The sequence below is a fragment of the Aythya fuligula genome, chromosome 7 (genome assembly GCF_009819795.1).
Source record: "Aythya fuligula isolate bAytFul2 chromosome 7, bAytFul2.pri, whole genome shotgun sequence".
NCBI lineage: Eukaryota > Metazoa > Chordata > Aves > Anseriformes > Anatidae > Aythya > Aythya fuligula.
The window spans coordinates 19,196,339-19,222,569 of record NC_045565.1 but is presented as its reverse complement, the minus strand read 5'-3'; the positions used below and the strand labels follow the sequence as shown (position 1 = coordinate 19,222,569).

The 26,231-nt window shown below is 40.8% G+C and overlaps 2 protein-coding genes across 2 annotated transcripts in view; one reads left to right on the top strand and one right to left on the bottom strand.

Moving 5' to 3' along the window:
• Positions 1-10,205, top strand: part of VSTM4 (V-set and transmembrane domain containing 4) — a 46,608-nt gene extending 36,403 nt beyond the window's left edge. The window contains exon 8 of the mRNA XM_032191039.1: positions 10,083-10,205. Within this exon, the coding sequence (XP_032046930.1) occupies positions 10,083-10,196 (114 nt within the window). The 3' untranslated portion in view covers positions 10,197-10,205. The remainder of the gene's footprint in view (positions 1-10,082) is intronic.
• The window catches only part of WDFY4 (WDFY family member 4), a 129,541-nt gene continuing 110,842 nt past the window's right edge, over positions 7,533-26,231 (bottom strand). Inside the window, exons 54-62 of the mRNA XM_032191041.1 lie at positions 23,101-23,313; positions 22,431-22,578; positions 21,405-21,562; positions 19,476-19,634; positions 15,498-15,677; positions 12,058-12,240; positions 11,328-11,415; positions 8,904-9,015; positions 7,533-7,824 (exon numbers count right to left, since the gene is read on the bottom strand). Coding sequence (XP_032046932.1) covers positions 7,758-7,824; positions 8,904-9,015; positions 11,328-11,415; positions 12,058-12,240; positions 15,498-15,677; positions 19,476-19,634; positions 21,405-21,562; positions 22,431-22,578; positions 23,101-23,313 — 1,308 coding nt within the window. The 3' untranslated portion in view covers positions 7,533-7,757. The remainder of the gene's footprint in view (positions 7,825-8,903; positions 9,016-11,327; positions 11,416-12,057; positions 12,241-15,497; positions 15,678-19,475; positions 19,635-21,404; positions 21,563-22,430; positions 22,579-23,100; positions 23,314-26,231) is intronic.

The window sequence follows — 26,231 nt, the reverse complement described above, 5'->3', positions numbered from 1 at the left end:
ATCTCATACTTGACATGAAGACAATCCAAGGAGATGGTAATTGACTTTTTCATTCTGTAGAAAATCCCAAGATTTTAAAAAGTTTTCCATTTGTGACTGACTTCAGATGACAACAGAATCCTGAAAGGCAACAGACCATCCGAGTGAAAGGAGGGTCATATTGTTGGAGAAAGTAAAACATCATCCTGTTCCTTGAAATTAATTGTACAACTTTAAGTTTAAAAGCAACTCACTTGAAAGAATACGGAGAAGAAAGTTTCACCAAGTGTAACAGGCTTTAATGGGAGAAACGTAGAATGAGTTGGGTTTAGCTCCTTTTAGCAGGAAACACAAGACAGAATTCACTCTGGCCCACCTCCCTCTGGCTATAGCAGAACAGCAGCAGAGCTATATGTGGTCCACTGCTCTTTTACGATAGGAGCTCCCATGAAGACTCTTAATACTATATTTAGTAACAACTGGAGTCTGCTGAGTCACAAAATTTTGGTTACTCCTTCTGTTGTCATTGGTAAAACATGGCCCAGTGCTGAAATTTTAACAAATACAGCTCTATTAGCTTCACACCGACTTAGTGTCAGACTGTTAAATGTTAATGTACTGCACCCTATAGCTTTAAACAGAATTAGAGATGTTTACAGCTTTGGTTAAATGCACCTTGTTCCTCCACATTAAATTTTATTGCCAGAATCCTCCATCAGCAAATAGGAGTAAATCATATTAGTGTCGCAGGCTGTGTGGGGGTTGATTCTGCAGCCCAGGGAAGGGGTGTTTTATCACTCTTTATTACAACTTTCTAATTGGTAGGTGTGGCAGGAATGCTATATCTGTAATTACAAGCAAATTATTTCGTTTAGAATAACTGTAACTTAATTGTGGGGTTCTCTTCATTAAGAAGTTCAATCAACTTGTGTCCTTAGCTAGGGTTTGGCCATAGCAGGACTAAACCGGCTGAGGTCTTATTTCTTATTTGATATGTAGAACAAGGTTTTTTTTTTTTTTTTTTTTTTTTTTTTTTTTTTTTTTTTTTTTTTTTTTGTGTGTGTGTTTGTTTGTTTGTTTTAGGACTTCTCCAAAACACCTCTGGTGAGCAATACTAGATTGCAAAGATCATTTGGGGCTTCAGTCTAACTTGTCAGGGTGAAAACATAAGAAATCCTAAATTCTAGCAGATAACAATTGCTCTTTGGACTTTCTTGCACATCTGAAATATTCTTATTTGGCATGCTTTGTTCAACACTTAGTATGTCTCAATTTTATTTACCTTGGTTGTGAGGTAAAGCAGATAGACTGCATGTCAGTTGAAGAACTGAAGACACCGAGTTTGGCTTTCTTCATATAAAGAACAAACGATTCCTGACACTACTTTTCTTGAAACGAGTAACCAAATTATTCCAGAGGAAATGCTGGAAATTCAGGCAATGGGTAGGTCAGGTTCTGAGCTTGCTTCTAAATCCCATTTGGAGCACAAGCCACAAAGGAAAAAGCCTGCTGAAACACCTGCACAAAACATGCCATAGCTCCAAAACAACCCTTTTCTCTTGCTACCTCATCTCCTTTCAGTGAATTTGGTACTTATTGCATACTCCAGTATTTCTGCTAAGAGGCTAAATTTTGAAGCAACATGCTCTGACTGAGTAACAGTAGGTAGGCCAAGAGTCCTGCCGCCATTTTATGTTAACTCTGGCGTTCCTTACCAGCATTGCAGGGAAGTTAGCAAAATCCTCAGAGGCTTTTCAGTCTTTGACTGCCCCAGTCAGAAATGAAGCCCTTGTAAAGCCTCCAGCTGGTATCTGCTCGGGTTTTCATTTCAGTAGCTAGCAAATAGTCACTGCAGTCACATTTCTCCCTGTTGCGCAGAGCCTGGGACTCTCCTGCACCTACCACCAGGGAAGTTGGAGGTCATGTGCATGCTCAGCTGGCTTCTGGGCCTGTTTAGAGAAAAACCCTGGGGAAAGGCACTTCTCACCTCCCTGCATGCCTGCTCTGTGTGGCCCTCTTGAACACAAGCTGTTGAGTTCAACTCAAAGTTTCCTTCTTGGATTTTGTTTGAGTTGTTAAGTTAAAATCAAACAGTAATATTTCGCAATAAAGAAGTGAATGAGAACACAACAGCACATCATGGCTCTGTACATTGAGAATCCCCCATGAGAAGACAACCTTTGGGGGCTTTTGCCTTCCTCTGAATGGCGTTTGGGCACAGTTGACAGCAGATGCAGTACATAGCTCCAAATTTTTCCTTGAGAAATTAAACATTGATACTTTTGGATTATCCTCAGGAAAAATAAGGCCTCCAGGAAATTCTCTGGCTGCTAACTGGTTTCTTTTGACACTGGAGGGAAGAACAGCACAAGAACCAGGACACCACAGGGGGTGGAAAAAAAAAAAAAAAAAAATGGAATGGGCAACAGTTATCAGTTTCAAACACGGTAACGGGCCATGCGTCCTCCCCCTACCATAAAAAGCAGACAAGCAGTAGGAAATGGTGAACACTGCTCAGAGGTACTATAACACTTCCTCCACCTGCAATTCTGCTCTCTGTGTGTAGGAACTAGAAGGGAAATTGGACAGCACTGTCTGTGAAGAGGTTTTTCAGGCAGTCAGTTAAGCAGCTTTACAATCATTGTTCCACTGTACTAGTCCCATGGTAGAGAGGCAAATGGAGAATCCTGGCCTAAGTACTCAGAGCAGAGAGGATCAACAAAGTTGCTAGCCAGCTGTTATTATTCTATAAGGCAACTCTATTCCTTAAATAGTCCTGCCTTGCAATGGCACTCCACTGTCTCTGGAACATGTGCCCTTCAAGTCCCCCAGGGAAAAACATAGCTACACACATTTCTACCTCTGCTTCCTCCTTGCTTGTTCTCAAAGAGCAGAGAATAGAAGAGCTGTGTCCTGCCAGGAAACTAGCTGAAAAGCCAAAATGAGTAAATCACTGTGCACATGACAACAGCAAATGGCAAAGGCCACTTCTATGTATCACTATAAAAAATAACATTAATTGGGATGCTTTGCAATTTCCTGTACAACCCATAATTAGGTTATATAAGAAACTAGCAGTGTCTAAGTGCTATAAATGTCTAAATTAAGTTATTTTGAAAGTGCCCAGCACTTTGACATTTGAGAGTTCGGAGTAATTGGGGTATTGAAATAAAATTGCTTCTGTTATTTAAAAGGTCATTATCTTCTTCGAGTAGATATATGAGGACTATTTTCCACTCTACTGAGCCGTTCTATTTGGTACAATTAGACCTGCTTGAGTAGATTTCTAGTGGGCCTCCTCCCACTTATCATAGTCCCAGCATTGCCACAGGGAAGGGCCTGTAAATATACAGCCCAAACACACAGTACATATTCAGCTCATAATCAGACTCTGAAGAGTCAAAAGCTGCCCAGAGTCTCACACCCACCATGAAAAACACATGATAGTAAATCCCGTAAGGCAGCAATTGAGTCCTTACAGAACCAAAGTCAACAAAAACTGGGTTACAGGCAGAGGGCAGTTTGCTAGGTAGACAAAGCCTTTGGAGCAAATAAGGATTTAACCTTCCAAACAAATTAACTTGTAGGGTGGCAGCAGCTCTAGTTATTTCAACAACACTACTGGCATCCCTTGTTTAAAACATGCATGGTTCCACTGTTGCAATAGATAGCACTTTTGCTTGCTTACCAGATCTGGTGCTCTGCAACTGTGACATCCAAAGATGTCACCGTAAATGACTACATTTTGTATTTTACTTTGGTTAGTCCTATAGTGCAAGTAAATTAAGTGTGTCTGTCTCAACACAGACACTGGCAGAAATTTAACTTACTACTATTTTTCCACTGGAGGCCTCCACAGTCAGGAGACCACAGGGAATGGACTGAACACACAAGTGTCTACAGAGCACTCTCACTGCTCATTCCAACAGTTTAATCCCTGTGCTCACTCCCATCCCACAAAAACTGGAGTGGCTAGGGAAGCATAATTCCTCCACGTCCCACCTGGCCAGGCAACAGATGGAGGAGGAAGAAACACAGTCCTTAAAGCCTTCTGTCCAAACGAAACAAGGAGACAATTTCTGACATGAAACAGGGTTAACTTCCAACATTCCTGTTGCATTCATCCAGAGATGGCTGTGTAAATGCTCACAATTTGCTCAGTATTCATTGCAGCAAATACTACCAATGGTTACCAAGATCCTGATGTACTCCTGAAGCCTACTTGGTTCTGGATAATAGGTTCCCATAAGACATTAGCATATTGCTGGTAATGATTTTAGCTCGTAAGGCTCTCAGATACTTCCCTTGTGACAGCAATATGAGATCCTGAGTAAGATGATCTGCTTACCAATTTCCCCTTGTAACAAGCTCTGAGATCCATGCATGAAAAGGACCTGGAAGCACTAGCACGTGGTGACAGTCATGGGGAACTTTCTGTTGTAGTTACAGATTAGTTTGCATGGATTTTTCAAAAAAAGGTTTGAGCAATTTCTTTTTATATGAGCAGACAAAGGCCTTGCAGTGCGTAGGCAGCTCTGCAAATATTGCTTCACTAGTGTTTATTAGTCAATAGAAAGCAACAGAAATCAGACAGTATTTAATGCTCACTGTAGCATTTGTAAGACTTCTGTTGCAAAACAAGGAAACCTCATGGTCTGTGCAATAAGTGTGATTAAGGCATTTTAGGGTTTATTGTCCCCAATTAAATTGTTTTTTAAAGTCACATAAAAGTTGTGCTGTTCCGTATTTCTCTTCTTGGCTTCCCTATGGGGCAGAGTTAAAACTCTGCCTTAATTAATGCCTTAATTCTGTACTTCTTATCCTAATGGCATTGGATTTCTTTCAAGGGTAATTCTCACCCTGAACTACTTACCCCCTGCAAAAGCTGCTTCCGAGATAATTACAACACTCTGGTGATGCTTGCATTGTGCCACTTATGGTAGTGATGGAGTTACGCTGAAAGCATTTGCTGTGAAATTGCTCTACCTGCTAAATTTTCAAGCATATTCTAGATCTGCCTCCCCTATATCTCATGCAGCCATTAGAGAATAAGTATCATATCATAAGACAGAAAGCAGGCCTTGTCTGCATGTCATTGAAAGCTATCTCCACACGCAGGGCTGACAGACTTTAATGTACATTCATCATCTACCAAATACACAGGAGCCCAGCACAAATATAAAAGAAGGTGTTTGCAGAAGGATAGGTTTCAGACAATCGTTCAACTGTATATTAGAAATTTCTAACTATTACTTCATGTCATATGCCTGCAGGAAAATGATCAGGTGACATTGTACCACTGTCACACAGACGCTGGCTACATCAAAGCTAGGAAATGACTGTGGTATGTGTGCCTCAGCTCTGCCAAGCAAGGAGTGGTGTTTTTGGTACCCGCAGCATGCATTTCTTTCCATGACTTATGACTGGAAAAAGTCCTCTGGAGATAGAGGAAAAACAAAGAATTTCTCAATAATTTGGAAGATACCAACAGCCTCATGAGATGATGGCCCAGAACCTATACTCCAAAATTCAGAGTTTTTTTCAGCAGACTAAATTTCTGAAGAGTGCAGCAGCAGAGAAGAACTTGCCCAGGTGCTAGATAGATGCAAGTCTCAAATATACTACTTCTTAAAGGACTTGTTGCTAAACAACCTTAACTCATGAAGACTTTCATTTGTAACCTGCTGACTGACATTCACATGCACATTCTGGATTTGTTCTGCAATCCAAAATAACAGCTAATGCACTTTGTCCTTCTCTCAGAAGCACAAGAGAACTGATGTAAAGCACAAGGAGATAAGCCTGTCAAATCTATGCACAGTTAACCCACAGATTCGAGTGGTCTCTTCTCATACCTGACAAAGAAAAACTGGTATCCAGAGCTCTGGAACCATTAATGCTGCTACCCAGGCAGCAAAGTAGATGCCAATGCCAGGTCTAAAAAAGTGGATATCAACTATTGGCAAAAAGAGGCTGCATGAAAATGCTAAAGGAACATGTAATTAGCCAGCTATCAAGATGCCTACTAGGTAAAATGAAAGCATTGGTAGTGAGCTTTTTCCATGGCTCTTAATCATCTTGATGATGTTTCAGCAAAGCAGTATACATAGTTGACAGGAGTACATATCCTGCTATGTAGCCAAATCACAGCTTATTTTTAAGGAATATGGAGAGATGGAAGAGGAAAGAAGGAGTGTACTTAATTTTGTTGAATTCTATGGCAATTGAGCTTTCCCCAGTTCTCAGGAAAGACGGGCACAAACAACCTTTGCAACATAGGGTTATTTTGATTGCAAAAAAAAAAAAAAAAAAAAAAAAAAAAGATGTGTTTAGGCCTAGTTTCAGGGTCTGTTTTGCCAAGCACCAATACCGAGGATGGTATTTGAATCATCAAGTCAGGTACTTGGAGGTTAGGAAAGATAACCAGCCAGGTCATCGGTGTAGACATAATGCAGCCTTCCTTGTGTCTGCATCATGAGCTAACTTCTAATTACTACATTTTCCACAGGCAATTACCTCACTCTTGATGGAGGTTAGACAGAGCATAGGGGGTGGGGGGGCTGTCTCAGCACTCTGTTAGGAAAGCAGCTGTTTGCCAGAGGAAGCCTTGCTCATTCAGCAACATAATTTGAAGACAAGATGTGAACAAAGCAGTACCCTACAGGAAGAAGAAAGTTGTTATAGTTAGAGGAGACTAGTAAAAAACTCATCTTTTTTACTCCTGATTCCTCATAATAATACTGACAAGTTTCTAAGCACCAGGATTTTGGCATGCAGCAGTTCCTCATAAGGTGGGAGGAGAGGGGCAGTTATCACCAATATAGCTCCTTCAAATTCTCAAAAAATGAGAGAGACCTTGATTTTTCACACTTTCTTCATTTCAGCTAGAGACATAAATGGCACTTAAATGTATTAGATTATGGCCTCAACCTTCTTATACTACAAATACCCACTTCTATTATGCAGAGTCATTATGAAGGTAAATCCTGATGTATGTTGCTGATATTCCAGATGGCATCATGACAGGAAAGAAGGTAGAAATGGAAGTGAAAGAAAGAATACATTGAACAGCTGTGTCAGATCACTGTGGGGAAACAAACAAACAAACAAACAAACAAACAAAAAACACAGTAAATCAGATTAGGAAACTAAAGACTATGCTGTAACATGCTTACAGCTGAGCTGGATGAAGGCACTGCTATCAATGTGGCATCTAGGAGTTCTTACCTTCACTTTGCAAAAAAACAGGTTTTCTGAATGGATGCATACATTTTTCAGGGAACGAGGAATAGCAGGAACAGAGATACTAACATACTTGTGTGTTGGTAAGAACAAAGATTCTGCTATGAACACAGTTAACATCAGTTTGAAGCCTCAGTGTGTTTTGACCTCATAGTATTAAAATTAGTATATATTCATTTTATTAAGCTACATTGCTCTTTCACAGAAATCTAGACTGCTTTATTTGATAGCAATTATTTGTGAGATACAAAGAATTATGCAAAATACAGTATTTAAAATAACATTTAAAATACAGAAGTTTTACCACGTCAAATACTGTGAATTCTCATTGTCTATGTGTATGTCTGTCAGTGTCTTTCCTACACTTTTGGAGTCCAGTCTTTGATTTCAATCAGAGCTGACTGTGTGGTCATTCCAACAATTCCATTGAGATTCAGTCCCCAGTAATTATCTTCTGACTTCAACTTTTTCATGCTCTGATGGGCACTTTTCTCTCCATCCAAAAGGCTGAAAACATGAGTCCTGACTATTTCTTCCTACCCATCCACAGACCAACAGCAGATTCTTCCCCAGTCATCGCCAACTAGGAGCTTGGAGGAATTTCTTGAGAAAGAAAAATATTTAAGAATGAGATGCAAATAGGATCAAGACTTTCTCCTGTATATGCAGCAATTAGGAGGATGCAACATTCAAGGGAGCAGATTAACCTCTAACATTAAGTTTGAAGAACAATGGTCTAGACTATACAAAAGACTGAACTTAGAAGCAGATCCAAACTGTCCTGTATTTCAAGGGGTTAGCTGCGGATAATCTTGCCAAATCAGGAACTTTTACCCTCCTCTGATCCTGAAAATCTGTGAATGTTAATAAATTTGGTGGCCAGCATCAGAATTCAGGCTTGTCAGCACATAATCTAATGGCTTCAGCCATTGAAATCTCTGCTGCACATGGTGTCATCAACACTGATCAAACTAACCACCCCCCCCCTCCACCCTCCCCCAAAACTTATCCACTTTCCATGCATATAAGTATCACACTGAGTGCTCTAAATCTCAGCACAGACAGTATAGGAATCATTTTAGCAACTATCAAAATGCCAGCACTTCTAGAGAGAAAGGCAGCAGCTGTTTTACAGTACATTGCAACATCGTGGGATAGAAGATAGCAACAAATATTACAGCCAGATGACACTGTGGGAGGGGGATTGAGTAAACTAAAATACTGCTGGCTGTGCAAACTGAGTTCAGTTCAACAAAGTTGTCCATTAGCCAAAAACTTCCAGTTTATATTTCATTAAGGACATAGCATCCCCAGAAACTCCTAGGACACTGTTTCTTCTATGATGCAAAGACAGTGCAGCAGCTATTGATCTATACAGCTATTCCACCCGAAAGCTGCGATTTCTTCAGGGCTGTTTCTTCTCAGACCACTGAGTATCCCAACACCCTTCACTTAATACCATCAGCCAGGCCAGCTCCCAGAATGACTGCATTTGACCAAGATTAAACAAACAAACAAACAACACACATGCACACACACAAAAAACACACAAACAGACAAAAACCAGCAGAAATACAAACTTTAAAATAACCTGAGGATTTAGGACAGATCAGTGGAGACACTGAGGCTCATGCGGTGCCCTCTGCCGGGCATATGCTACAATGCAAAGGACAGGACCGTACCTGGACATGGCAAGTGCTGTCACTGCTGGGCTGTTCTTACTTGGTTTTCCAGTCAAGGCAAGGCTGGAATTCAGTTCCCGACAGAGAACAAGATGTTTTCCACTCTTGTTACCTGTTGTGTGGTTTAAAAATAAATATTTAGAATGTGTCTGGGGGGCAGCATGGAAGGGATTGTTATTATTTACGGTCAGCAAGTTGTTAAGTTGAGAACAAATATATTTAATCTCAGCCTGTGCTGTTGCAAAATAGGCCCATCCCAATTTAATTTGTGGCTATGATAGTTACATGTGCTGACGTGCAGCTGTATCAATTGTGTGCTAAATTGGATTTGTGTATTATTGCTTTCTAAATTGCATGCCTAGTTCAGCAAAATTGTTCATCAGTTTTCACTGGCTCTGTGCTTAATAAGATGCCCCACAATACCTTGCTTCCAGGATATAATACAGCCCATAATTGCCTAGTAAAAAGAAATTACATAAAGCCCTGGTATTATCAACTTATCTAAATCTGCTCATAACAGAACCAATAATTAAATGCTGAGAACATTTCACATACGCACATACATACACACTCACACACACCTAACAAAATAATTCGATCATAGTTACTTTGGTCTTCTTAATGACTTGTGTTTTGTATTAATTTTATTTTCTTTAACATATAGAATGGCATGTGGGAATATTTGGCCATTTAAAGTAATTCTGAAATCATCTGAACACTTTGAGGGAGCATATCACTGCTCTGATCACACTCCTCAACTCTTTACTAAAGAACACTGTTGCTGTATGCATCTGAGAACAGGCTTTCTTACACTTGTATGAGAACAAGTACATTGTACCCATCAACAGATGTCAATGCATGTCTCTTAAAAAGGCACAAACTGGAGTATTCTGCTCTGTTCCCATGGGCAGCTTTTAAGTCCTTGTTTGGAATACTGTTTAAGAAGGTCTGATTTTTTAAAAATAGCCAAGGTCTCAGTCTGCTCGAAGACAATTGCTATGCAATTGTACCTGAGTAAAAGAGACATGGAAGTATCTGCCACAGGAAGTTAAGGACCAAATTCTATGAAATTCTTAAAATGAACCAGATACTTCTAAATGTAAGAAGAATCTGCAAAGCGACTACTGAGTGCTACAAATATTCTGGAAGGAATGTTAAATCTCATGTTTTGACTTGCAGCAATCTCTGGTTAGAGACCACAATGAAACCAAATATACAGCTACCGAGCCAGACTGCCTCACATCTAGCATCTCTGGTGTTCTTGCTCCCTTCCCAAGAAGCATCTGGCTCTAGCTACTCTCAGAAACATGACAAAAGGTAGGATGGGCATGTGGTTTGGCATTTCCAATATGACTTTGTACATATAAATATTTTCACATAGCAATCTAAGTAACGTAGATGCCAAGTTGCCAAGTTCCATGAAGAGCACTTCTGAAGATCTCAGTGGTAATGCCCAATTACCGTATAATATCTTTTTATGCAGATGTTACATCTACAACTCTATCTTTATGCAAATTGTGTGCCTAAAATTGAAGCAATAGAGAATGCCTAATGAGGATCACAGCAAATAAGTGGTGTAAATTATACATACTAACAACACAATTCCTTCCTTTTATAAAACGTGCTGTGAACAGAAGCAAGCTGTGCTATTAGAACATGCCTTTAAAGCTCCCTGGCAGGTTTCAGCTCCTGTATTTGTTAGAACAGTAGTGAGCTTGAGTTGTTTTTAATACCAGTCAGCACTGTAGCCCCATCGTCTTGTTAATCCTGGCTGCTCTGCAAGAACTCCAGGGCATCAGCTTCAGCTTGGCATAGCCTTGGAAATATAGCACCATGCAATAAGGCCTACTGCTGGACTCCCACAAGTCTGGAGAACCTCCAACCTCGTTTAAGACAACAAAGAGAACAAACTTCCCTGTTTCATCCCAGGACAGAATGTGGCACTGCCCACTCTGACATCCAAGGACACTTTAGTACAGGCCATCAGTGGATGTGTGAAAGGAATGCGCTTTCTGGAGTTCCTTAGTTTCATATGTAGAAATGTGGTTATAGAATCACAAATGGTTTGGATTGGAAGGGACATTAAAGATCATCTAATTCCAACACACCTGCTGTGGGCAAGGACACCTTCAGACCAGATTGCTCAAAGCCCCTATCAAGCTGTCAAGCTTGACAAAACGTATAAAGAACCTTCCAGCTTCATCCAGACAGGATTTACCCAAAAGACTGGTGGCTGAGCACTGTTCTGTCTCCCTAACATAGGACAGTGGCTACCCACTACCACTGCTGGTTACAGTACCACCACACCAGTTCCCAAACCATCTCCCATTCACACCACTGTGCTCCCACATCCTTTTCCTCCTCACAACAGAACCAGGTCTGCAACAGTCCCAATTCAGTTCACAGTCCACCCTGGAGTCATACCTGTGCTGTTTGCCTCTTCCATGGCGCCTCTCTGTGAGCTCAGTCCATCAGCTTGGCCTGGGCTGTCAGTGTATTCAGTCTTCCACAGCTGTGTCAGTGAGGGAAAAAGGAGAATAACATGGATTATAACAACACAATGACATGAGATGTGGATGTCTGCTTCCCAGCAAGGGCTGAAAATTGGATTTTGATCATCAGAGCAGGGCTTGGCAGTGTTCTCTCTCCCTCTGCCACTATGCTGCAGGGTGTCACACTGAAGAAACGTATGCATGTAGCTAGCAAGGGTGCAGGTCTGATGTGCTAGCCAGGATCCCAGTTACCCAGGGAGCTCTTCCACCAGACAGGAGGTGGAACCAGCAGCAAACTTCTGCTCTTGAGAAGGTATGATTTAATGAACTAAGCTGTGAACCAACTCTCAGAAGCTATGGATCCTGCAGAGGTCTGTGGTATTGATCCATGTAAAAGTGAACCTAAGGTATTTCCTCACCACCTCAGTGTCTCCATTTATAAAACAAAGGCAACACATAACAAATTCTTTAAGCAATGTGCTGCCATCCACTAACAAGTGCTGCAGAAGAGCCAGGTACTAAGTTCTCCCCAAGGAACTGTTTCTCCCGGGAACTCCCAAACACAGGCTTTTAGCAGCTCTGCCCCACCATTCAGGATGCAAAATTCTGCCTCCGGTCTACACTAAATTAGGATGTTTCTTTTCTCTTCCCTGTCCACCTACCCTCACTACTCCATCTGTGCTTCCTGTGATGACGATGCTGCGTGTGTCCCAATCCATCACTTCAGCAAAACAGCAACAAGTAACACGGCTTTCAGGGCTGCAGGTGGTGTTAATGCTTACAAGAGGCTGGCCATTGACTGTCCACAAATATAGGTAGGATCCAGCACAAGAGGCAATATCACCCTGTAACAAAGCAAGAGGCAATGTTTCAAGATCCTGCACACTCATCCTCCTCTCAGGAGGGCAGAGATAATGGATGTAGATGGAGCCAAATCAGCAGTAAACTTCTGGTTCAAACTGTGGAGGCATTCATGTATTCTGCAGAAAGTATTTACTGAATTGCACTAGAAAAACAGATACCATTCATAAAGTAAAAGAAATTGATGTTATTTTAAATGACACTTCCCATTGCAAAATACCTCAAGGCTACAAAGATCAGCAGAACGTCATGCCTTCATGTCCACCTGCCCCCTCCTGTAGTCTGTCTTGTTCTAAATCGTTTAATTACTTAACATATTTTGTTGTAAGTGTCCCAGCACCTCTTCACACCTCCTTGGAAACAGGCACGCCTCAACACTTGTTTTTCAGTTGTGTTCTAGTTGTGTTCTGCCAAAACTACCTTGATTCACTGGTGCAAAAGAATGTGGAGACAGAACAGATACAGTTAGCCTGCTGCATTGTCAAAAAATGGGTAAGGAAACATCTGGATTCACATGAACCAGAAATGCAGCCTTGACATCCATTTCCTGTAACTGAGCAGGGGGAGACCAAAGAGCTTCTCAGTGTTGTTCTGCAGTCCAGGGCACCTGCTGCAGACAGGAAGCTTGCAGACAGACCAGGCCACAACATGTTGGGCTGCACCTTGAGGTAACAGTCTGTCTGTTAGTTTGGGGTTAGGCAGTCAAAACAATCCTCCTCCTTGCCCACCAAACTTACCAATTTTTTAAGCATGGCAAAGGAATCAAAAAACAAAAACAAACAAAACAAACAAACAAACAAACAAACAAAAACAGAAAAGAGGACAGAAGGCTGACTGCTGTGCTCTGCCCTTAGCTTTTAGTCAGTGCATAGCCCAGCAGAGCACAGACTGAACCTCAGCCTCCACCAGGGACAGGGGCTGTGCAGTCAGTGCCTGACACAAGTTCTGGGCCAGGACTAGTGCTTTTAAATGTTACTGATCTACAAATAAACACTCTCTTAAATAAGGACATGAAGTTTACCTCCTTAGCTGTGAAACCTTTGGTGATTTCACAATCCTCCTCTGCCCCTCGCAGGGAGCTTAATGTCATCGCATTTTTAGACTGTTTTGCATTCGACCAATGACCAGCTCAGCATTCAACGAGCAAGCAGCACTTCCAATGCAGAAAACATCCTTTGCAACTGAATCTAATCCTATTCCTTCAGCGCAGGTGGATAGTCTTACCAGGGACTGCATATAAGGAGCAAATACACAGGTATCTTCGGGGCAAGGAACACACAGAATCAAAAGCTGATGCTGCAGTCTTAAATAATCTTATCAAAAGTGCCCTTTGATTGAGATACTAACTGAAATTTCACCCAAATTTTTCACACTTGATGTGTACTAAGAGCCAGTTAAACAGAACAGCATCAGCCAAGTCATCTGATTCTGGCAAAGACCGGTGTGCCCTTAAATTAGCAGTGCTCATCTGGTTTAAATCAACTAACACTGTACATCACCCCTGATTTGGGGAAAGGGCTCTTCACATTGGAGGGCAGGATTTTGAAGATAAAACAGATTTGGTTTGAAACATTGAAACACAGTTGCCAATAATTAAAGAGATTAAATGTCAGCTACCTCATCTACATGTCTGTTCATTTGGTAATTATCTACAGCATTTTTCAGGTCTAGACCAGAGATTTAAAACTGAAATCATTAGTTACAGCAAGCTTTTACAATCCTGCTTAGCTTATAAACTTTGTTTTGCTTTGTGCCTAAGTGATACAAACACCATGAAGTTTGGATCTATAAATGGAGCTTCCAGAAGCTAAAGCAAATATAAAACCAATCATGTCACAAACAGGTGTAAAGGGCTCTTACTTCACAGAAAAGTGATTCGGAAATTTGTTTCCTTCAAATCTTTGCTTTAAAACATTCTGAATTTTCCGGGAAAAAAATCATTACCAAAAATGTCACTTTGTATAAAAAAATATTTAATTTAGCACAATGGAAGCATTGGTTCTACCTTCATGTTATAATAAATAATATCAGATTATGAAATAAATAAATCAAACATACTTTCTTAAGGCTTCTTTCCTTTAAATGAACCTTTCTGCAGACAATTGTCCAATCAGTTTAACTATTTTAATTTTTGGACAGTTTAGGAGAAGAGCTCCCAACTGAAATGGCTACCATTAATGGTAGGTTGGTATGTAAGACGAAGAGGAGACTATGCTTTTGAGGTATGAAGCCCATGTTATCCCACCCACTCATTTCTGAATGCTTGGCACTGTTTCAACTGCCTTCCCAAGGGGTCACCAAGTACTGTGAGGTGGCCAGCTGAAGCTCCTGGCCACATATTACTACTAACCAGGACCCTTGGTGCTGGGTGCTGACGTGGCACTGAACGGACTACTTAATTCCTGCCCTCAATCACTAGTCATCAGACTGTATGGTTAGTGAAGTTGTATGGTTGTTTTCTCACTGCTATGAATTCAGTTTTGCCTCTCTTGGTACAAACTCCAGTACCCGCAAATTGTCTGAGCACCTGGAACCTTGCTATGGTATATTAGCAGAGAAAATATAAATATACAAGCAATATTCTTGGGAGGTAGAAGGTTGGAAAAAAAAAATAATATTCAGAGTGCTTACAGTTAACTCCAATAGAAAATATTTTCCTATCAGCATGCATGTGATTGCAGCCAGGCCCAGACCACAACAGGATTATTTCCACTGCTGGTAAACAAAAACCTAGCCACTGCTATCAAGAGCACACCCCTCAGCTGACAGCAGGAGGGAAAGAAAAGCAAAACAAAACACATAAACAAAAAACCCACAAACACTATCACTGTGAGGGTGTAAGAAAGTTGTCAGCTGAGGTGGGAGACTGAGGTCCAGAACTCCTCAGCTGACATGGGTCTGCTGCATGAACGTCAGGAGAAAGTAATGGCATAATGAAAGCAATAAGATTATGGGTTAGCCAGATCCAGGAGCTACTAAGGTAATACTTCATGTTCTGCAAACTAAAAGAGTTTTAATCCTGCTATCCACCTAAGATGCTTCTGCTTAGCTACTCAGTCTAAAACGTTGCTTTTAGTGCTCCCCTCTTATCATTAAGAACACTATTAGCAATCTCTATAGAAAGAAAAAAAAAATCAATGTATCAGACTCAGGATGTTTTTATGTTGTGAAGAGCACCCATTAAATTATCATGAAATGTTCATGGATGCATCAAAAGAAAGATGATAAATGAAGATCTTACTGTTGAATTGTTGATGGCAACAGAACAGAGACTTGCCCCATGGGCAGGAAGCTGGGTTATGTACGTCAGCTGGTTCAGGTCCCAAATGATGCAGGTTCTGTCATCAGATCCACTCACGATTATGCTGTAGGTCACAGACGCAGCAAGGCAGGTCACTGCCTGAGAGTGCCCATACAGAGCCTGGTGGGGAAAAAAGTGACAAAACACAACAGTGTGTGACTGATTTACTAGGGAACTGCAGTTCTATGGCCATTTACTTAGCAAGAATAAGCAAACAAGTCACACTTTGGAGAGCCAAATAGCGCATGAAGTAGAAACCACAAAGATTCTTTTAGAACCATCCTTTTCCTCAACTCATGGTTGAGGAAAGTTGAGTATCCAAGAGATTACATGACTTGCCCCAGGTTGCATGGTAAATCAGGTAAAACAACTCAACTCTGGCCTTTGGCATATGTTTCAGATTCTACCACAGTAGTTTGTATGCAAATCATCAATAAATTCAGTTAAGGCAGTCTTAAGCAAGTAAAATTTGGACTTGAGAATTATTTCTCAAAATTTTTAAATCATTTTGAAATAAAACTTAAGATATATTTCAGTGACCTTCCCAGACTTTTCTTTCTGTTTTTCTGAACAAGTACTAACACTTTTCCAATTTTAAATCAGAATAAAAACAGCATTTGTTTTTATTTTTGCTTTAAAAATTCTTCTCTCATTCATCATTATCCAACATCCTTCCTCTGTTTTCTAGGTTCCAGAGATACACAGAATACCCAGTTTAATTTAGCTTTAAACAGTTTCATTAAAAAAGACTATATTTTAGGCAATTTAATGTCACAGAAGTCGTGAACAGGAATAGACTGATGAAAATTGTGTAATGCAGCACTCTCAAGTGACAGCAGCATACATTTCTGCTGCATAACCACCAATGACATTAAAGCCTGTAGGGCAACAGAGATAGAGTCCTTCACAGATTTCCTGAAAAGCCTTTCAGGGCTCAATTATTAACTGCCTTACTGTGAAAAGTCCGATCCAACAGTTTTAATGTTGGTTTTAACAGTAAATGCATATTCCCTGCTGGCTTTCTCTACATGACTTAATTAACACATTTTCAGGGTTTGTCTCAGTTCAGAGACAGTCACAGAGCAGGACAGCCACATGTCCCGAATGATTTTTGTGAACACATCTCATACTCTTTTCAGGTCTGTGAATATCAGACTGAACTCTTGCTAGCTAACATGTGCTGCCACTCGCCAAGGTTATTAGGATAACAGTATTCAAACATGAATCCACTGGAGAAGAAGCTGAGCTGCAGCTATGACCTACTGAAGGTGACCTGCAACTGCAAGGGATGAATTCCAGCTTGCAATGTATTCCATTGAAGAGAATCATCAGCTAAAAATACTGGCACAAAATGGCGTCTCCATCAGCAGTCCTCAGAGGTCAGAAGCACTCCCAACTCAGCAGTAGCTTACAACTCACAGTGGAAGTCTTTTTACAAAGGGCTGGGCATAGCCTAATGCCTGTGCTCCAGAACTAGGCTGTGACAAAGCAGGTTCAAGAGCTCCAAATTCCTTCTCATTCCTCCAAAGAATGAAAGGAAAGGAAAGGAAATGTACCCTCTGTGACAACCTTCTCACTGCCAAGACAAGCTAAGGTCCTACACAAATTTTCATCAACCCCTTTCTCCTTTTTTTAACTCAGAAAGACTTGGTGGTGAAGTACTTTAAATGCAAGCTGAACATGGAAGAGAAGGATAGATCAGAGCTCAGTTAAAATTTCAGCTTTGATCTACCAGTATTTTGATATGTATTAATGCAAAAACAGTCAAGTGCAAGTGCTGGTAGATCTGTAACGTCTTCTTGTTTTTCCTCATGAAGGTTTTCCCTTAATGGGGAAAAGAACTGTGAGGCCTGTCTCCACAGTAAATTCACAAATAAAAACAAAACAAAACAAAACCAAGTTCTGGCCATCCAATGTAACTGGCTGGCATGGGCACAGATACTTCACAGCTATGTTCAGTACCTTCCTGACAAGTCAGCACAGCACACAAACCACAGCTTGCCCGGATGCTTCTCCCAGCCTGGTGTTTCATTCGGCCCAGAAATTCTGGGGGGTGGATCACATGGGTTGCTGTGTTCATGAATACTGAGGGAACTGGTAAATTGCACAGATCAATACCGAGGCTATTATGCTCAATCTTTAGTGTTCCACAAAACTGTGGAAACAGTCCCTGCTAGAGAGGGAAAAGTGACTTTTTATGCTGAAATATAGTTTCTGCACTTTACTACATTCCAAACCAGAATGTGTCAGTCCCATGAGACAGCTGATAAGTGAATAGCATCCACTTTATAGCACATCAGCTTTACTTAAGCAAAGTTCACTCTCTCAGGAAAGATGATACAATTTTTTTGTTGTTGTTCAGAAAAAACAAACAAACAAACAAACAAACAAACAAACAAACAAACAAACAAAAAAACGGCCACCACGAAACAGTGAATTACATGAAAGCAGCATGTAATTCACTGGAACACATTTAGAACCATAATTCGAATTTATATCTACACCAGTCATTATAAAAAAAAAAGGTCTCTGCAAGCAAAGAGAAGGAAAAAAATACAGCATTTGTCACTGTATGACCTCATGCCATTTTGAGGACCTTGGGTAATATCAGATTAATCACAGCTGAACACATCAGCGAAGCTGATTTTATATTGTTCAAGGGAAGGGTATTATACTGAAGATGGAAGAGCTTCTTCAGTTAGATGCCTGAAACTCGAACAGATCGCCAGAATAGTATCATTTTGATGTTTATGAAGATTACTGCTTAGATTTTCTCTGCTGCTATTTCTTCCGTTTCTATGTCCACCTCTGCTTGGAATACTAAGCAGAGAGATTAAAAGGTCGTCACTCAAGATTTTGCCTCCTAGTTTTGACTTCTCAAGAAAGAAACATAGAACTCAGAAGAGAAGCTGCTCTAAACAGTTTTCTTCCTAATTTCAACATCCAAAAACATCAGATAAGTGTAGGTCTAGGAACTTCTCTGGCCTCCCAGCAGACATAGATGTTTTCACATTATTTAATGACAAATAAAATATTTTTCGCTCCAGGTCCGGAAAGCACTGAGATAGCTCCTGAGTATCTCCAGAGCAGATAAACAGAACAAAACTCTAGAACAAGAATTTGGAGACCTCCTTGCTGATCAATGAACCCATTATTAGTTTGCCTAAGAGTAGCAGAGAGTTTTGTGTCTCTTTAATTCTTAAGGAAGAGAGGTCACACAATGCCTTTCAGATATGATAGTACTCCAGATTTTCTTGTAAAGCTGGGAACTCACTGTTCACTTTTGCAAATGAAATAGCATTTAATACAGCTGCTGGGTGACTACAGATGAGCTCCAAATCAACAAACACTAAAGGACCATGGACAGCAAGGTCACAAACAATATAACTGTAGGGATCTTTCCCTACCTCGTGGAGTGATAGACAAACCTTTGAAGTTCTGAATTCTGTTTGAGGGAGAAGTATCAAGGGCTTTACCTAGCCGAGCCTTCATCCCCATCAGCTAAGTTGACAGGGTGTTTTGGAGATCCTGCCCACTGCTCTAGCAGCCGAAAAAGAACTAGAACCATCTCCAGGTAATATTGGCTTTTGAAAATAATCCAAAGGTTGGCTGGAGGACATGCCTTATTGTCACTGTTTCTTCTATCACTGTAAATTTAGGTAATGCTACCAAGGCAAAACAAACAAACAAAACCCACCAAGCATAATATATAAGATATGGGTATAAGGCATATAATCAGCTCCTGACCTGACAACAAGTTTTAGCATTATACCTATTATTATTATTATTATTTTACGTTATCACCTTTTTCTGCCTTTTTGATTCACAGTAGCATGTTTTCTCTTCCAATTTTCTGACAGAAAGAAATTCGCTCTTTGCTTTTTATTAAATTTCTGTACCAAGAGTCACGGTACTCACCTGTCTCAAGTTCAGATGTTTTACTTTGTCCTTGACCAAAGAAAGTTCCCAGACACACACAACTGAGCTTGTTCCAGATGTGATTATGGTAGTTGCTGAAGGACACACAGCGCAGAGGCATTTATCCCAGTCTGCCATGCACTCAAACGTAGTCATGTTCTGTATGAGAAAACAACTTTCAGCCAAAAACTCATCTGGTGATACCATGCATTTATTAATACCAAATGGCAGATTTAATTTTCAGAACTGAGCCTCTTTTAACCCAGAAAAGAAAAGTTCATCTTATCCCAAGTCTCTATTTTGACAGCACAGCTGTATACATGTATTATGTATATGCACACACTGTGGCTGCATGCAGCTGTGCAAGACCCTTGGGACCAAACAGGAAGGGTGGATAAAGGTCAGTGTCTTAGGACAACAGAGTTTCAGCCCCTCTTGTGCTACAGACTTCCTACATAGCTTCAGGCAAATTTGTTCTGCCACCATATAGCAACAGTATGCAAACATTCAATGTAGATTAATAACAAAGCGCAGGTTACGACTGCCACCGATAACAGAGTTAGTGCCAGGCTCAGCTACATCTTTGTCATACTTGGATTGAATAGCCAAAGCACTAAATTCCATTCTGGCCAACTGCTCTGCTAGCAGTACCAAGCTGGCCTAAACCAACTCTACACTGCTGCAATTACAGCACAAACATTCTTCCACTCATGTTCTGCATTAGTTCTCTCACACTCAATGGGGATGACAGCACAGTGCTAATGATTCTGCTGAACCTGGATGCCACAGTTACAAAAATCGTACCATGGACAAAACAAACCTTTACTACTTCAATGAAGGCAACAATATATTTCTAGTATATCTTCAATATATTTTCAACAGAGGCACTGTTGTCCCAATAGAGATTCAAGCTGATCCCTCAACTACTTCTTATAGTAACTGTATAATCACTGCAAGAGGCTCAGTGACACCCTGACTTTTGAGCAGTACCAGAACATTTAATGGTACCTTGATCTTTGGAGGAAAAAAAACAAGAACAACCACCATGATTCTGTAACTTCCTTTCTTCTGAGTCAACCAGAAGACATTAAGCAAGAAGTTTACACCTACAGCAGCACTATAAGTTACTGAGCACCAATTTTAATTTGCTATATTGAAAATCAGTGGGAAAAAAATCATTGATTTTACAGAAATCAGAAAGTAAAAATAAATCTCATGTTTTTCCTCATGTCCAGTGTCTGTGGATATATCTGTAAAAATATAACGATATGGTATGCTCTGATACCCAAGCTAGTATTTTGATGAATGACTAATTCTGCTATTTTGATACCCAAGCTAACTTGGATGTCTTTGCACATCATAACGTTGTCCCAAACACATGCAATATCAGTGTGTTTGTGGTAGAGAACTGTATCTGTCCAGTGCCCTAGCCAGCAGTGTGGTGACACAGACCCTTGATTTTTAACAGCAAAGAAGTAAGAGTATTAACTGTCTAGATTAGGGGACATTATGATGTTGAATGAATGCACTGGGATGAGCTTGGGAGCCAGAGGGGAATTGACAGATGGTCCTACCTCAATTCCAGCAGAAAGTTCTGCACAATGAAATTTCTAATTGGGGGCCAGAAGACCTTGTACTGTCCTTACAACCTATGAAATGAGGTTTCTCCTTCATTGTGACAGACAACAAAGTAACTTGAAGGAAAACTCAAGATCATTTAGAGGGAAAAAGTCACATTTTTCAACATTGAAATAAATTTGTACTCCACTGGAATATCCAAGTTGAGAATCCTCAGAAAACTTGACTGCAAAAAGTCATGCAGAGCACTCTCCAAAATCAGCTCCCCTACGGCCTCTCAACTGGGTACCCAAACAAGACAGACCACAACATAACATCCATTTCTGAAATGCTTAGGCTTTTTCTATTTACCTTTTCAGACCCATAGTTGCCAAAGCAGCAGGTGAAGTCTTCAAATCCCCAGCAGAACGTTTTGTTCCAAAGAGGAGGAATCAACACTTTATTTTTTTCAACAGCCAGAATGCCCTTCTCAGTATGAACAATGTGTCCAATAGCTCCCTTGGGATAGTCTGACAAGACAGAGAACATATTTAATTCTGTTGTCTTTAAAACACTAACATTAACTTACTGCCTTACATGGCTTTGTGGTGGGGCTGGCATGCCCCACAACTGGGATCAGTGTGCTGGGACCAGGTCCACAGACAGAAATCCACTCTGCCACTGAGATTTCAAGACAATGGTGGATACTCCCCTTTCCAACAGACCACATAAATCCATGCAGAAGTGGAGACTGGCTCCAAAGAAGGGGACAGCAGTGTCATTAACCTCCTTCTTGCTGGCAGACTGCCTTCTGCCATGAACTATAGGATGCACAGCATGGCAACAACAGCCTCTGTAGTACAGCTACAGGAGTCTGCTGGCCACACAAAAATGTGCAATGTGCATACCAGCATCATGGGATGAAAAGAAGTAGATACACTGAAATTTTCCAGACTTGTCAGCATTAAGAAAAATAGACTAAGAAAAAGATGAAGAAAATAAATAGATTTGAAGACCAAGAGGTGCAGAAGGAAAGAATTTACTTTGCTGATGAATATAAAAAGAGAATGAAAATGGAAAAGAGCAAGCTTTATGCTTTAACTTGATATATCCAGAATGTAGAAGACAGAAACGATTTAAGTGTCATAAATAATTTTGTAGAGTTCAGAACAAATTAAGTTCCAAGATTTCTCCTTAGTGTCTAAGTACTTTCAATGTCCCCTCACAATACACACATATGCAAATAATAATTGTCTGAAGGGATCTTGGTGGTACCAACTCATGTCAACTCACACAAAGCTATATGACTATATTTATGCTCTCAAAAGTACAGATTCATCCCCATCCAAGAATCCTACACTTAGTAGCTCAGAAAATGGAGCACAGCCCCTGCTGCACCTTTTACTGTAACTGGTGAGAGCTTCAGGTTTTGCAGACTGCTGATGAACGGAGGAAGAATTCCACTTGACTGAAAAGACAGCACTGATTCTCTTCCTGATGAACTTTTACCCTGGGCATTCCTGGATGGGTGTGGCTTAGTGAAGAGCTAGAACAAAGGAATGGCATTGAAAAACACATCTCTATCAGCCAGGTCATGCAGGAGACACATCTATTTAAAAGATTAATCATAGACTCCAGAACTGTCATACAAAAACCTTTTCATTAAAATGAGACCATCTTATCCTTATCATTACATTTTCATCAGACTACATCCCTTACAGGGATAGGAAGCTACTCCCAGTGATACAGGAGAAGAGAGAAAACTATAGGTGAGAATTTAAACTGCCTTCATCTGCCTGTATTCAGCCCCAGACTAGTGGTTACTCATGTAAGTACTGAAGCAGCAGAACCCAGATTTGATACCACAGGTGTATGGTATATGACAAGAACAGCATAATTAGAGAGTGGAGTCACATAACCTTCAGAACTCTATAGCCCATCTTCTAGCAGATTTAAATCAGTGACTGCCTGTAATTTAAGTTTCTTCTCCTGATTTCCAGTTGAAATACTACAAGATCAAAATTAATTATGCTCTGTTTTTCCTTATACTCTCATGATGAAGTGATACCTGCTTTGGTATCTGTCCGAAGTTGCTGATAAAACCCAGGATGGTGCTCTTAATCAGAGGATCTTTGATGTTGTTGAGGTCCATCTTGTCTCCATAGAAGTAAGGGTGGTAGGTGTTAACGGCCTCCACAGCAGCTGAGCCATGTTGCTTGTGGCCAAAAATCAGGTCTATCCAGCGATGGAGGTGTGCACTGACATAGTCACTTTCCAGTGCCTGAAACCAAAGAAAATTAATTCACTGGAGTGCATCTATTGCAGATGCGTTACTACTCCCTGTTCCCTGCTGGAGACAAATTCTCCACAGTACTCTCTGAAAGCAAATCTTCACACTTCCAGTTCTTCCAGTACAATCTTTCACAGCACGTCCTTACAAAATGAGACCAAAGAGGTGTAGGGTGGATCCTCACAGGAAAAGGAAGGACAGAGTGAGGCATGCTTGACATAGCAGACACCAGTTACAGTATCTTCAGGGAAAACACAGGCAGGTTCTACTAAGCAAAGCACAAGCATTCCACAGGTTTTGGCACATCCTCCGGTTTCCAAGCATACACTAAACGCCTGTGCTACGATTTCTTCATCAATAATGTTACTGACACGAGATGGTTTAAATGAATAAAATATTTATTTATTTAGCATTTAGTACCATCTTTTGGCTCTGTAGAAAATCCACAGGTGATTTAAGGTACTACTCTCTTTGTAGAAACAGGCCTTAGTTATGAATTATACCAAGTAGCAGAGACTTTATTTGAGAAGATACATGTGAGTATATATTGGAAAGGAAGAAACTAGCAGAGAAGCTTTAAGTTGGGTCAGAAGGTTATGGTAGGAGAGGGTACATGCCATGAACCAGCTCTGGAAATGCAGAGCTTGTAGTGATATGGCAAGGGGTGTCACAAGGCAAGACAGGCAGAGCATGAAGGGCTTTGCAGTAGCAGAGTTGCAGTGCAGCAGAACAGCTGTATGAAGAAGCTTCATGACTGCCTGGGTTTCATCAACACACACATTTTACAACCTTCAAAAGGTTCAAGCAGAGACAGATGCAGCACCAGACTCCCTCATCCTGGAAAAGCTCAAGGCCTGAACTTTTCCCCACCAAAAAAAGAAATGGCTCTCTCTGTCTGACTAGATCTGCCAACTGCAGTCACGGGCATGTGGATTAACACAACCAGAAGAAACAATTACTACTGGAGAAGACCATAAGAGATGCTACAAGGTAGTGCACATCCATCCTAATGTGGGCTCCCTAAAAGGCTCAACGTGATAGCAGAAATCTTGTGCTTGGAAGACCCATAAAACAAGTTCAAGGGCAGTAGACAAATGTTTGAGTCAAACCTTCACCCACCTCCAGATTAGTCAGCCTTATGTATGAAGCTTTGCAAAACACTATTGCCTCTGCCATTGCCTGCATCACCAAATCTTTGTGCATTCCACAATTGCCTTGCTCAATGATTCAAGCATCAGTGTTAAGCATTATTAAAACTACTTTCCTATCTCCAAATCATTTGACTGTGTAATACTCCCTGATGCTCAGTTAAAGGTCTCCCAAGTAGACAATCCTACCCAAAGCACAGCAGAAATAAACATGCTAATGGGATCCAGAACAATGGCTCATTTCACAGAGCAGACAGTGAGCCCGATACTGGTTTAAATGACCCTGCCCACAGCTAAAATGATTGCAGGGCAGAGAACAACCACAGTATACAATTTGTCCCCTGCAAACAACAAGAAAACACTTATGAATAGACTCAGAATTCATTCTTATTAATAAAGCAGTTAGTGCATGAATTACAAACTGTAAATTTTGCCTGGCATTGCCACCAGAGCAAAACAAAGCAACCAACCGAGATGAGACTGTGCAGCCACTCAGTATTTCACTGAGCACTGTGACATGCCCAGGAAGGCAGGGAGCATTGAGGTCTAAGAAGAGAGTAAAGAAATTACTTTATATAGACAAGATTCTTAGCTTATTATACGTGAAGTAGAGAGCTACTGACAGTTTTAGCAAACACCATGATACCAGTAACAAATACATCTAGCCTTGCAGGTGATTTCAGAGGAAAGAGAATTCTTCGCATTCCAGCGTTCAAGATCTCTACCTCTTCAGGATTAGATGAAACTTTCCCAGGCACGCTAATCAACTAACTTCCCATGGCAAGATTTCTTGCACCTTCCTGTGTAATACCTGGTGCTACTAGTGGTTGGAGATAAAATATTGGACTGACTGTGCTCGAGGTCTGCTCAGGCCTAGCAAATCATTAAGAACATGACTATAAACATGATTTTCCTTTTGCTAAACTGCTCCTATTTGAGACTTCAATTCATTTGTACAAGTTGCATGATTTAATCAGCTGTGCCAATGCTATCAAATAGTGCAGCTCAGTGGAAGCAGGTCTGCTGAACACAACAGCTGGTAGAGAGGGCCCAGTATCCACATTATATGCACTGTGGGGGCTTTACTTCAAACTATGTCTAGTCTGCTCCCCCAGGCTGAATGCTGTCAGTGGTAGGAGCATAGCTTAGGTGCACAACTGGAGTGCAGCTTTTGGTTTCATTTCGTTCAAAACTAATCTATATAACAATCTGAGATCACTTTGCAGTGAGAACAAAACCATGCTATGCAGGGATGATTGATAAATCATTTCAAAACTAAACCCTTACTCCAAACTACAGGACTAAAGCAGATGTTCCCATTGAATTTAAGTGCCCTCAGAGTGCCCGGCATTAACAAGCAGCAAGGAGCAAAGCCCAGTACTTTACATTTAAACAAGACAGAATGTAAGAGAAAGCACATCTCCCTACACTTTTATTTAAAGAACATCAGTATAAAATTGCAGCAGCTCTCATGTGTCTGTGGATTTCTGTCTGCAGCACCTCTGTTAGAGAAGTGTTGTCATTCCCATGTTTAGCAAACTGGAGGACAGAGGCTAAGCAACTGGGAAGGTTACAGAGGGAGCATGAGGCAGAGCTCAGGAAGAAACCAAAAAGCTCCAAAGCCTACATGCCTTCTTTGGAGTCCTGGGAGAACAACAGGGAACAGTTACATGTTTGACTGAGGTGGCCAAAACCTACGTGCAGTGGGTAACACCAAGTTGCTTCCCTGCAAGGAACGTGACTGGACAGTCCCTAGGCTCA